The sequence below is a fragment of the Bufo bufo genome, chromosome 3 (assembly GCF_905171765.1).
Source record: "Bufo bufo chromosome 3, aBufBuf1.1, whole genome shotgun sequence".
Taxonomy (NCBI): Eukaryota; Metazoa; Chordata; class Amphibia; order Anura; family Bufonidae; genus Bufo; species Bufo bufo.
The window spans coordinates 212,756,583-212,771,168 of NC_053391.1; the positions used below are offsets into that span (position 1 = coordinate 212,756,583).

The window sequence follows — 14,586 nt, forward strand, 5'->3', positions numbered from 1 at the left end:
CGGGGGCCTCTCGTCGAGAGGCAAACGAGGTGCTGATAAACAGCCAGACCACGTCTGTCCATCAACGGGGGGCATCCGCTTCTTCAGGTTATAAAAATCCAAACAGTTCGAAATCGGCATTTAAACCACCCGGTATTAGTGTTTCGAAATCATAAATCGTTCTAGATTCTTGTCTCGACATTTGTGAAATGTGGTCCCCCCCCTCTCCATTTTATTTCCACTTTCTCGAAGGCTGTGTATATCAGTTGACTTGCATCTTTATTATGATATAGTTTAAAATGCTTGGATAGGGAGTGTTTTTCGTATCTATTTTTGATGTTGTTCCTGTGTTCAGCTACTCTTTTCTTTAACGTTCTCTTGGTCCTCCCTATGTATTGTTTTTTACAGGGGCATTCAATCATATATATTACTTTGGATGAATCACAGGATAAAAATTTGTCAATTTGGTAAGTAAAAGTATTAGTTCTTGATGACATTTTAATTGTTTTTCTTGGGAAATTAGTGTTTTTACAGTTGCAGCAATGGCCGCATCGGTAAAAACCTTTTAGGTTGAACCAATTGTGTGGAGTTTCATTACTCTGTGTTTTTGTACAGTTTTTAACTGTGGGTGCTACTTGTAGTGCCAAATTGGGTGCTTTAGTGTATGTGATATGTGGTAAACTTGTCAGAGGGGGACCTACTAGTTTGTCTTTTAGGACGTAGTGCCAATGCTTTTTAATCATTGTTTCTACCTTTTTATGTTGCGCGTTATAAGGTAGAACTATTCTTATTAAGTCCTTTGCTTCTTTCTCTTTTTTATGTCATTGGTTTGTGATCCAAAAAACTCCTCTCTTACCATGTTTCTAACTTTGGATAGTGATGTACAGCCAGGTCCATAAATATTGGGACATCGACACAATTCTAACATTTTTGGCTCTGCACCACCACAATGGATTTGAAATGAAACGAACAAGATGTGCTTTAACTGCAGACTGTCAGCTTTAATTTGAGGGTATTTACATCCACATCAGGTGAACGGTGTAAAAAATTACAACAAATCATCCATTGTGGTGGTGTATAGAGCCAAAAATGTTACAATTGTGTTGATGTCCCAATATTTATGGACTTAACTGTATCTAATAAATAAGGTGGATACTTCTTAACTAAAAATTGTTCCTTCAACTGTAGTGCTTCTTTTTCGAAATCTGCTTCGGTGGTGCAGTTTCTTTTTACACGTCGGAACTGTCCAGTGGGGATGTTAAGGAGCCATCTTGGTAGGTGGCAGCTTGAATAGAGTATATAGTTATTTTTAGATACCTCTTTTTGAAATGTGCTACATATGAAGCAATTATCTTGAATTTTAATTGTCAAATCAAGAAAGTTTATTTGTTCTTTGCTGATACTTGAAGTGAACCTCAGATTGTTTGGATTTTGCATAATCTCATCCAGGAATAATCGTAATTAGTTTTCTGTTTTTCCCCATATGAATATGATGTCATCTATGTATCTTCGCCAGAGTACGAGGTTATCCCCAAGACTAGGCGCAATGTATTCGTGTTCCCACTGCGCCATAAACAGGTTTGCATAGCTGGGGGCGAACCTAGTACCCATGGCTGTTACTCTTGTTTGGAGTGAAGTCAGATCCGTATGCGAAATAGTTGTGTGTTAATATGTACTTGACTCCCTCCACTATATACTGCATTTATAATTCTTCTAAACAATACAAGTATGAAGGTACTCATAACATCGGACCCTTTGAACATGATTTAAAATCTTCTAGACAATGGGACGGTTGCCCCCCGTTGATGGGCAAACGGGGTCAGGCTGTCTACCAGCACGACGTTCGCCTCTCGATGGGAGGCACCCGGTCCTAACACACCACTGAAAACCTATACATTTGAAGTTAAAAGAAATAAGTAAGGAAACATCAGAAAGAAACAACTTTAACCATCATAAAAGTTAACTGAGATAGAATATATATAGTCAGTTAAAAACATAGAAAGCAAACAGGTACATAAATAACATAATACTATACAAATTACATTTGTACAATCCCTTGCAAACAAAATTGGGGTATAAGACCAAACAGTAAAGATAATACAGTAACAACAGACGAAAAAACGCACATACACAGAAAAACACATATGCGTTTTTTATACAGAAATAGATGCATCTCTATAATTAAGGTATCCACCACTATCTCTTTCATTTCTTCCATACTTTGTATATGAATTTTATAAAGAAGCAAGAACAAATATACTTACCTACACACACATAAACACAAACATTGCACGAAAAATGCAGGTCAAATTGTAAGAAAACATTAGAAAGAAACAACTTTAACAATCATAAAAGTTAACTGAGAGAGAACGTATAAAAACAAATAAATAATACAATGCTACACAAATCACATCTGTACAATCCGTTGCAAACAAAATTGGGGCATAAGACTAAACAATAAAGACAATACAGTAACAACAAACGAAAAAACGCACATACACAGAAAAAAATGCACATACACAGAAAAAACGCATAGAATATGCACAGAAAACACATATGTGTTTTTATACAGAAATGGATGCAACTTCAGAACCAAGATATCATCACTATCTTTTCATTTTCTTCCCATATATTTTTTTTTATATGAATTACTATTTTTACTATTTTTAGCCCATTTTTTACTATTTATCCTTATGTTTATTTTTATCCATTATGTAACTTATGAATCAATATTAAATAAAGAAGTTTAACCGGCAAGAACACATGTAATTGTCTACACACATATTTATACAAATATCTCACGAAAAATGCAGGTAAAACTGTGAAATTAGCCAGTATAAAAACTTGGTATAAGTATAAATCCCAGTCAACAGACTCCAGGTCGGGTTTTTGGCATAAAAGTGGGTATAAAAGAGGGCAGTCTTAAAGGCTTAAACATGGCCACTGAGGAAGAGGTTGGAGTACCTCGAAACGCATCTGGCATTATATACTATTGCAAAGACTACCCACCAATACCCACACTGTCTCACTGAAGGATTATATTCCCTTATAAACATAAAGAGAAACAAGGAAAAGTACAAAGCAGCGCAAGACACAGACATCAGCTGACTAAAGTGCAGGAAACCACGTGACGGATCACGTGAGACGCCGACTCGGCCACACTAGCTGCACATCCCAAGTGAGGAGAAACAGCACGCCCGAGACTATTTCTCCAATACCGCACAGCGGTGAAACCCAGTCCACAGGGTGAGTACCATTAACTACCGTGTGGGACGCCACCGGTAGCAACGGATATCACATCACCAACAAACAGTGAGTAATAGAGCAAACTATACTGCACACTGCTTTCCTGGCTAAATCTAACCACTCATTCTGCTGATGCAAAACTATACCAAGATATAAACTCCCTATAAACTGCCTATCCATCAATATATTAAAGATATGAAATTTTCATAATTAACATCTGACAGACCTGAAAATTTGCAACTCCTTTTTTTATCTCCAATGGGAATTTACTAACTTTTTTATCTATATTGGGAATCAACTGACTTTTATTTAAATCACAGGTTGTATACGAAGGGACAATTGACTTTTATCAGCAAGGAGGTATCCTTTTTTCATTTATCTTCAGCCAGGAGTTTCTCTTTTATCTCCAACTTTTTCACAAACTTATAAGAAGAACCTGCACACAATAATCATAACGCAAGTTGTACCATTGATTGACAGTTACAACGTTTTTATATTCTATATATTTGATATTTTTTCTATATTTTCTATATTTTTTTATTTTCTACTATAGACGTGCCAATTACTTATTTTAACTGCATTTGAACAAATATAATCTGTGTGATAACCAGATGTAGAATGCCTGTCTATTATCCTTCTATACAGATGTAGTTATTAGGCTTGTTCCACACCTGCAGTAAAGCTATCAGGCAGGCTGTTTCAGCAGTGGAACAGCCTGTTAGAGTTTGCCATATCTGGTCCAGCAGAGATAGGCCCATGCAACGCCAGAGCCCATTGACTATAATGGGATCTAACAGGGACTCGGCTGGTTTCAGACATGAGCACCAGGTTTTGGCCAGACAGAAACCATTGCGTGCAGGCTAGGCTGGATAAGGTGAACTCTGGGAGGCTGGCAGTAGAGCTATGCGGCTGGAACAGCCTGCCAGATAGCTTTACTGCAGGTGTGGAACCAGCCTAACAGAAACATAAATACATTTCAAAATTAACATTGATTCTTCCATTTACATTAACTCATTACGTTATACCTCATTGGAGAACTCATTTGGTAGTTGAAGAATGTTGTCTATTTTTTAGCTTGCCATTTTATCACATGATATGAGATTGTGAAGCAAAAATAGAGAACCTGAAGGCACACATGAGTGTATTCAGTTGTAAAAGGCATTGATGACAATTATATTCTTTTCAATTGAATCAATATAGCTGACTTACTTTGGTGTCCCTTCTATCAGCACTGCATAAACAAGATCAATAGGCTCAGTTCAATATACCCTAAATTTAGTTCAGATTGGCTTGATTAAAATATTGTGGAGCAAAATCGAAATGTTTTCAGTTAATATGGGAAATATCATATCAAAAAATACATGTGTTTTACAAAGCCTTACCTAGTAGAAGAAGCTGGCTCTGTGGCCTGCCGTTGAATCCTCGTGCGACGCATGAGGTTCTCTTTCATTGACATCTGGACCTCTGCTGGTATATCTGGGGAGGTGTGGCTGATTTTAACTGCTGCTTCCAGGAAGCCGAAGTTACTTGCATCCTTGAACTTGTCAGCCATGACTTCTTTTTCACTGGTTATCCCACTGTAGGTGGAGGAGACGTTCTGAGGGGCAGTCGGGTTAGATGACACAGCCTTGTTCCTCCAGGGCACCCACCACAGCTTCCAAAAGAGAAAAAGAAAAACTGCCACCAGGGCCAGCCCACACACAATAACTATCACTGCAAGGAGGCTGACGGACAGGTCTACAGAAGCAGGAAAGCAGACAGTGACATTGACAAAGAAGAAGGGGAGGACATGAGACAACACCAGGGACAGCAGAGAGACAAAGGGAGGGGAAAAAAAGAATGGTCGTGAGAAAAGCGTCAAGGTTTGAAGAAAACAAAAAGATGACAAAACTAAGTTTAAGATTAATTAAGTGGGTGTCTGAGAGCTCAAATCATGTGTGAAGAAATGAAAATGAAATTGCAAACCATTCATGAGTGTGGTATGACTATTCAGTTATTTGATTGAGTTGGAGGTTTTAAGTAATTTAACACATTTGCAATGAATAGCAATTCTTCCTAGAGTAATGATGTTCATAAAGGATACACAACCCTTTTATAGCCCCAAGTGTTTGAAGTAACTTTGCAAATTGTTTTAACTAAAGACATCCTACCATTTTGTGTACACAGCTTCTATATGCATCTACAGTATGTGTCTCTATGGTAAGAAGCTGCAAACTCAGTGCAGCCATGCGATATTCTCTTCCACGTGCCACCTCTCCTGTGTGAAGGTTAACAGCAAGAGGGAATAGATGGAGAAACAGGGTCATATGAATAGAGGGTTAAACTACATAAACGTTTGGTTTGTAGTCTGTATCATGGTGGCACACAGGTCTGCATAGGAAGTGAATACACAAGATGGTAGGATGTCTACATTGGAGCACTAAAATTTGCTGCAGTGGTTAATATTCCCTTTCAACCACACAAAGTCTTCAATGTCTGTATGGTTGACTCAAACAGTATAGTAAACTATGAAACGTTAAAAGAAAAGTTTTAGGAAACACGGGGTTCTAATTATCAGTGGCTTCATATGATTTTTCTACTACATCTTCTAAACCTGTGATCTTTTTTCTTTATATGATCTGTTTTTCTTTCACAGACATAGAAATTAAAATTGCAAGTTAAATTTAAGAAAGCAAGAAATCACCTCTTATGCCAATGCCATCCAGTGGACTTAACCATATGTTCATATGAGGCAAAGTATTGGCAAAATGGACTTATAGTTTCATCCACTTGAGGGAAGGGGTTACAAGGGTATTGACATGTTACAAGACAGAGGTCTGATAACTGTATTGTGAGACCTGTGTGTCTATCCTGCTGCCACAGCCTAGATTTGAGATAACTCTGATCCCAGTAGTTTAGCCCCTTAGTTGCTGTGATCAATACCGATGTTGGTATCTAAGTGGTTATACAGATTAGTCTACTTTCACACTCGCATTTTGGCTTTCCGTTTGTGAGATCCGTTCATGTGCTCTTACAAGCGGTCCAAAACGGATCAGTTTGCATTCTAATGCATTCTGAATGGAAAAGGATCCGCTCAGAATGCATCAGTTCAGTCTCCATTCCACTTTGGAGACGAACACCAAAACACTGCTTGCAGCTTTTAGTGTTCGTCTGATGAAACTGAGCCAAATGGATCCGTCCTGACACACAATGTAAGTCAATGGGGACAAATCCGTTTTCACTGACACAATCTGGCACAATAGAAAACAGATCCGTCCTCCATTGACTTTCAATGGTGTTCAAGGCGGATCCGTCTTGGCTATGTTAAAGATAATACATACGGATCTGTTCTGAACGGATGCAGACGGTTGGATTATCTGAACGGATCCGTCAATGACGGATCAGCACCAAACGCGAGTGTGAAAGTAGCTTTAAGGAGTCTCTCAGTCACCCCAGGCCTGTATATGTGTATTACAAAAACACAGTCTAGTAGATTGCCTTTCAGTTTATTACAAGCAATAATGTTTTGGTATACTGAACATACCAATGCATCATAGTAGAGGAAAAAAACTGAGTAACTGCTTTTTTTTCCAGTCTCTCTGAAAAATAGTCAAGTTAATAAATAATTTACATGTACTCAAAGATGCTTAAACTAAAATATATGACTGATTCCACAACAAACAAGTCCACATAAGGCCACATCAATAGAAGAATAAAAATTTGATGGCTCTTGGAACACAAAACTATGTTTTCCCATTACATATTATTATAAAAATTAATATGGTCCTTCATGCCAACGGCGGCTTGGTCCTGAAGACTTTAAGCACCTATCAGTACCGACTAAGGCCTCATGCACACGACCGTTGTGTGCATCGGCGTCCGTGGTTCCGTTCTCCGTTTTTTTTTTTTCGCTGACCCATTGACTTTCAATGGGTCCGTGGAAAAATCGGAAAATGTACCGTTTGGCAGCCGCATCCGTGATCCGTGTTTGCTGGCCGTGAAAAAAATATGACCTGTCCTATTTTTTTCACGGTCAACGGTTCGTGGACCCATTGAAGTCAATGGGTCCGTGAAAAATTACGGATGCACACAAGATTGTCATCCGCGTCCGTGATCCGTGTCCGTGATCCGTGTCCATTTTTTCCTATCATTTCAATGGCAAACTTGACTTAGATTTTTTTTTCATTTTTCAGGTCCGTGGATCCTCCAAAAATCAAGGAAGACCCACGGACGAAAAAACGATCACGGATCACGGACCAACGGAACCCCATTTTGCGGACCGTGAAAAAATACTGTCGTGTGCATGAGGCCTTACTCATAAAAAATTCATACATATGACCAATCCATTCATTCCTTTTGTGACATATGTGCAACATTTCACACTGCCGTAAATGTTCACCCAAAACTAGTACTAGTGTGCCCCATGTGTGGTATTTTTGAGGCACCCTTCTTACTACTTGAATTTACTAAGATGACATAGGCAAATGATTTGTAGTAGTCATGTCCTGTGTGATATACAGTAACTTTGCTATGTTGATTAAAGTATAATCTACAATAATTTATTAAAATGCTTTTTCTAAAAATATATATCAACATCCTATGCCGATTGATTTTGGGTTATTGTATAACTTTTTAATGGACGGATCCAGATGTCCAAATACCATCCACAGACATATGGTTAAATGATCAAATTAGGTTGACTTGCTGTCAACCAGGAGTTTACTTCATATATTTCATACATTTAACTCAATGATAAAACAGTGTACAGTAAACTCCTCAGCCCCGCTCTAGTGGCCACAAATGTATCATTTAATTTATGTGTCTTATGTACACTGACCAAAAATATAAATGCAACACTTTCGGTTTTGCTCCCATTTTGTATGAGCTGAACTCAAAGATTTGAAACATTTTCTACATACACAAAAAACCCATTACTCTTAAATATTGTTCACAAATCTGTCTAAATCTGTGTAAGGCTCCATTCACACGTCCGCAAATGGGTCACATCCGTTCCGCAATTTTGCGGAACGGGTGCGGACCCATTAATTTTCTATGGGGACGGAATGGATGCAGACAGCACACAGTGCTGGTCCGCAGCTCCGCAAAAGATATAACATGTCCTATTCTTGTCCGCAGCTTGCGGACAAGAATAGGCATTTCTATAGGGGTGCCGGGCGGGTGTGTTGCGGATTCGCAATTTGCGGGTCTGCAACACACCACGGAAGTGTGAATGGAGCCTTAGTGAGCACTTCTCCTTTGCCGAGATAATCCATCCCACCTCACAGGTGTGGCATATCAAGTTGCTGATTAGAAAGCATGAATATTTCAGATGTGTGTCTTAGACTGCCCACAATAAAAGTCCCCTCTGAAATGTGCACAGTTTTGCCTTACTAGGGGAGGGGGGGGGGGAGGTCAGAAAACTAGTCAGTATCTGGAGTGGCCACCATTTGCCTCACGCAGTGCAACACATCTCCGTCGAATAGAGTTGATCAGGTTGTTGATTGTGGCCTGTGGAATGTTGGTCCACTCCTCTTCAATAGCTGTGCGAGGTTGCAGAATATTGGCAGGAACTGGAACCCGCTGTCGTTTACGCCGATCCAGAGCATCCCAAACATGCTCAATGGGTGACATGTCCGGTGAGTATGCTGGCCATGCAAGAACTGGGATGTTTTCAGCTTCCAGCAATTGTGTACAGATCCTTGCAATATGGGGCTGTGCATTATCATGCTGCAACATGAGGTGATGGTCGTGGATGAATGGCACAACAATGGGCCTCAGGATCTCATCATGGTATCTCTATGCATTCAAAATGCCATCAATAAAATGTACCTGTGTTCGTTGTCCATAACATACCCCTGCCCATACTATAACCTCACCGCCACCATGGGCCACTCGATCCACAACGTTGACGTCAGCAAACCACTCACTCACACGACACCACACACGCTGTCTGCTATCTGCCCTGAACAGTGAAAAACCAAGACTCATCCTTGAACAGAACACCTCTCCAATGTGCCAGACGCCATCGAATGTGAGCATTTGCCCACTCAAGTTGGTTACCACGATGAACTTTAGTCAGATCCAGACCCCGATGAGGTTGACGAGCATGCAGATGAGCTTCCCAGAGACGGTTTCTGATAGTTTGTGCAGAAATTCTTTAATTATGCAAACCGATTGTTGCTGCAGCTGTCCGAATGGCTGGTCTCAGATGATCATGGAGGTGAACATGCTGGATGTGGAGGTCCTGGGCTGGTGTGGTTACATATGGTCTGCGGTTGTGAAGCCAGGTGGATGTACTGCCAAATTCTCTGAAACGCCTTTGGAGACGGCTTATGGTACAGAAATGAACATTCATTGCATGGGCAACAGCTCTGGTAGACATTCCTGCAGTCAGCATGCCAATCTGTGGCATTGTGCTGTGTGAGCAAACTGCACATTTCAGAGTGGTCTTTAATTGTGGGCAGTCTAAGACACACATGTACAATATTCATGCTGTCTAATCAGCACCTTGATATGCCACACCTGTCAGGTGGGATGGATTATCTCGGCCTAAAAAGTTTTCATAATGGCTCACACTGTACAATTTTGGTGTATCTTAAGACATGTAAGACACTGGGGGAGATTTATCAAGACTGTTGTTCCCATATGCCTGTCTTGCTCTCCTGTGCGCCAGAGTGAGATGCCCCTAATTTAGTAACTATATACTTTTTCCTCTAGTAGCCCTTACCGCCCTATTTCAAACCCAAACAACCCTCCCCCTTGCAATACATCTTCCATCCCCCCAATCAATAAATAAAAAAAGGGGGGGGATAATGAGGGAATAGAGGCAAAAAAAAAAACTTTAAACTTTCATTCTCCCCAAATTTTAATCCATTTTTCCTTAGTGTTTTTATGTTTAAATAGAATATTTTCTTATCGATTAATCTTATTAACAAGGTTTAGCCATGTAGTAATATTTGGAGTATTTCGAGAAAACCAATCCCGAGTAATCAAAAGTCTTGCCAAAAACAAAAACATTATTTTAATCAAAAGAATCCTTTTATATTTTGGACATCCCACCTTGGAGAGGTCGCCCAGTACCCAGCATTCCGCTGCAGATGGATTCTCAACTTTCAATTCCCGAGTAATAAAATTATAAATTGCCCCCCAATATAGTTTCAGCTCTGTACATGTCCAGAACATATGCAAGTGATCCGCCCCAGATAAATCACACCGTGGACAATTGGAAGTATCCCTTAAACCACATTTATTTAACCATAAAGGTGTGATATAAATTTGGTGTAAAATATTAAATTGAACCAAAACGTGATTAAAATTATGAGAAACTAAACTTAAATTCCCCAATAATATGCCAGTCTTTAAGTCAAATTACTGGACAATCAATTTGCCAAGCCTTTCATCCTGGAGAACTTATATTATTAAATCGTGTTTTAACCAAAACTTTATAAAGTTGAGAAATCTAAACCTTCTGACCCCTATTCCCTATAAAGTGATTTAAAGGTGTAGAACTATCTATCTCAAAAAGGACTTTTTTCTTTACACTCGCTAGTGCCAAACACAGCTGAAAATACCTAAACTAAGATAAATTCAATATATTTTCAATTTGTGCTAACTCCAAAAACTGAAGTATATCCCCATTCCCAACTACTTGTGCAACATAAAGGATATTTTTTTTTTTGCCAATACTGATCACTAACCAGTTCATCTAGAGCTTGTAGATGATAATTATACCAAAGAGGGGTACAATAAAGAGAGCACTTTCTACCCAGCCAATCTCTGATAGTAATCCAAGAGTTAGTGAATAACTGCCCGGCGGCTTAATAATCCTTTTGAGAGTTAATTAGTTGACCGGATTCAAATAGAGTAAACATATAATCATACTGAGATTCCCTCACCAAAGTTCTACAACGTGGGCCATTCTTCCATTCACAGGAAAACCACAGCTGTACAGCTAGAAAATATCCCTTAAAACAGAAAAGGTTAAGCTCTCCCTGTTCCATTGGCTTATAGAAATACTCCAATTTTTGCCTTACACGTTTTCTCTTTCAGAGTAAGTAGTTAATAATTCTCTCAATTAATTTGAAGAACTTATCCTCAAGACTGTCGTTCCCATATGCCAGTCTTGCTCTCCTGTGCACCGGAGTGAGATGCTCCTAATTTAGTAACCTCTTAAAAAATTAGGTGGATCTCTGGCACTCTATGTACTAGAAACCCAAATCCATACCAGCTGGCTGGCGTAGACTTGACCTATAACTTATGCCAAAAACTATAGTAAATCCAAATGGCTGTGGGAGTGAGAGGCTCCACCCCTCCTGCTAAGCCACACTTCTTTTCTTGCAACTTTATATAAGTGTTAAGAAGCTCAAAAACATTCCAAATTATGGCACAAAAATGGCATGTGCCATAATTTGTGACTTAACGCCACAAAAGTGGCGTTAAATCATTAATAAATCACCACCACCAATTGGTTGGCTTGCTCTCTATCAAACTTTTGCCACATTTTAAACTGTGCTGTCTTTTCTATAAACCCGTTGTCTAGTGTTGTCTCTGCTGCACTGACACAAGATGCAGACTCTTCCGCCTGGGTGCTGACCACGTGTGGCTGCTCCTTTTCCTGTTGAGCTACATTTACTCTAATGCAGCCGATTAGGAAAAGAAGCAGCCACATCCGATCTGGACTGGGAGGAAGACCCAACATTCTGTGTCAGCACAGAGGAGACGGCACCATCAGCAGAGCGAGGCATGAGTAATTACTATGTGACAGAAATGGCCGGGGAACCACATTAAAGCCTGGACATACACATTACTTAGGTCATGAGTAATTGAGCATATTTTCAAACAAAGCAATATATATTATGTGATCGCATAATCCAATTACTACACTATATTGTAGCCACACACACAAGTTTTCATTATTCACGGTGAACAATATATTCTAATACATTTATTCCTTTGCTCACAGAATGATAAGGCCTTGGTTTCTTTTTTAATGCAATGCTTTCTATTAAACTGTTAATAAGATTTTGTGGAAAATATCTATTATATTCTTTAATAATTTGCTGTTAACTGTACGAAAGTACTATTGCTGTATTGTAATGTTTTATTATACACTCACCTAAAGAATTATTAGGAACACCTGTTTTATTTCTCCTTAATGCAATTATCTAGTCAACCAATCACATGGCAGTTGTTTCAATGCATTTATGGGGGTGGTCTTGGTCAAGATAATCTCCTGAACTCCAAACTGAATGTCAGAATGGGAAAGAAAGGTGATTTAAGCAATTTTGAGCGTGGCATGGTTGTTGGTGCCAGACGGGCCGGTCTGAGTATTTCACAATCTACTCAGTTACTGGGATTTTCACGCACAACCATTTCTAGGGTTTACAAAGAATGGTGTGAAAAGGGAAAAACATCCAGTATGCGGCAGTCCTGTGGGCAAAAATGCCTTGTGGATGCTAGAGGTCAGAGGAGAATGGGCCGACTGATTCAAGCTGATAGAAGAGCAACGTCGACTGAAATAACCACTCGTTACAACCGATGTATGCAGCAAAGCATTTGTGAAGCCACAACACGCACAACCTTGAGGCGGATGGGCTACAACAGCAGAAGACCCCACCGGGTACCACTCATCTCCACTACAAATAGGAAAAAGAGGCTACAATTTGCACGAGCTCACCAAAATTGGACTGTTGAAGACTGGAAAAATGTTGCCTGGTCTGATGAGTCTCGATTTCTGTTGAGACATTCAAATGGTAGAGTCCGAATTTGGCGTAAACAGAATCCATCCTCTGATGGCTACTTCCAGCAGGATAATGCACCATGTCACAAAGCTCGAATCATTTCAAATTGGTTTCTTGAACATGACAATGAGTTCACTGTACTAAAATGGCCCCCACAGTCACCAGATCTCAACCCAATAGAGCATCTTTGGGATGTGGTGGAACGGGAGCTTCGTGCCCTGGATGTGCATCCTTCAAATCTCCATCAACTGCAAGATGCTATCCTATCAATATGGGCCAACATTTCTAAAGAATGCTATCAGCACCTTGTTGAATCAATGCCACGAAGAATTAAGGCAGTTCTGAAGGCAAAAGGGGGTCCAACACCGTATTAGTATGGTGTTCCTAATAATTCTTTAGGTGAGTGTAGAACTGCCTGACACAGTCGAGCTAAACATATTCATTTTTTTGCAACATTAGCATTTAGAGGAAAAGTCCATAAATACATATACTTTATTCTTAAAGCATTGCTGAAGCATATCATTGACCTCAGCGATGTACACAGATTATCAATTGGCTGAGGCAGTTACATGTTGTCTATGTGATGTCAGTCACTGCTGCAGCCAGGTAAACAGAGTCTAGAGAAGATAAGTGGTGGTGCCACTCAATTCATTTTTTGCTGCCTATTCTTACTGAAACTGGACAACCGCCTCAGCTCCCCTAGCTTAAACCCCCTTAATGACCAGACCACTTTTTACAATTCTGCACTACACTACTTTCACGGTTTATTGCTCGGTCATACAACTTACCACCCAAATGAATTTTACCTCCTTTTCTTCTCACTAATAGAGCTTTCATTTGGTGGTATTTCATTGCTGCTGATATTTTTACTTTTCTTGTTATTAATCGAAATTTACCAAAATTTTTGCAAAAAAAGGACACTTTTCACTTTCAGTTGTAACATTTAAAAAAAAAAACTACATTTCTATATAAATTTTTCTCTAAATTTATTGTTCTACATGTCTTTGATAAAAAAAAAATGTTTAGGTAAAAAAAAATGGTTTGGGTAAAAGTTATAGCGTTTACAAACTATGGTGCAAAAATGTGAATTTCCGCATTTTGAAGCAGCTCTGACTTTCTGAGCAACTGTCATGTTTCCTGAGGTTCTACAATGGCCAGACAGTACAAACACCCCACAAATGACCCCATTTCTGAAAGTAGACACTCTAAGGTATTCGCTGATGGCATACTGAGTTCATAGAACTTTTTATTTTTTGTCACAAGTTAGCGGAAAATGATGATTTATTTATTTTTTATTTTTTTCTTACAAAGTCTCATATTCCACTAACTTGTGACAAAAAATAAAAACTTCCATGAACTCACTATGCCCATCATGAAATACCTTGGGGTGTTTTCTTTCCAAAATGGGGTCACTTGTGGGGTAGTTATACTGCCCTGGCATTTTAGGGGCCCTAATGCATGAGAAGTAGTTTGAAATCAAAATGTGTAAAAAATGCCCTGTGAAATCCTAAAGGTGCTCTTTGGAATTTGGGCCCCTTTGCCCACCTTGGCTGCAAAAAAGTGTCACACATCTGGTATCACCGTACTCAGGAGAAGTTGGGCAATGTGTTTTGGGGTGTCTTTTTACACATGCCCATGCTGG

The 14,586-nt window shown here is 39.4% G+C and overlaps 1 protein-coding gene across 1 annotated transcript in view; it reads right to left on the reverse strand.

Annotated features, from left to right (window-relative positions):
• The window catches only part of SYT6 (synaptotagmin 6), a 653,770-nt gene that overhangs the window by 363,194 nt on the left and 275,990 nt on the right, over window positions 1–14,586 (reverse strand). The window contains exon 3 of the mRNA XM_040423920.1: window positions 4,608–4,879. Within this exon, the coding sequence (XP_040279854.1) occupies window positions 4,608–4,879 (272 nt within the window). The remainder of the gene's footprint in view (window positions 1–4,607; window positions 4,880–14,586) is intronic.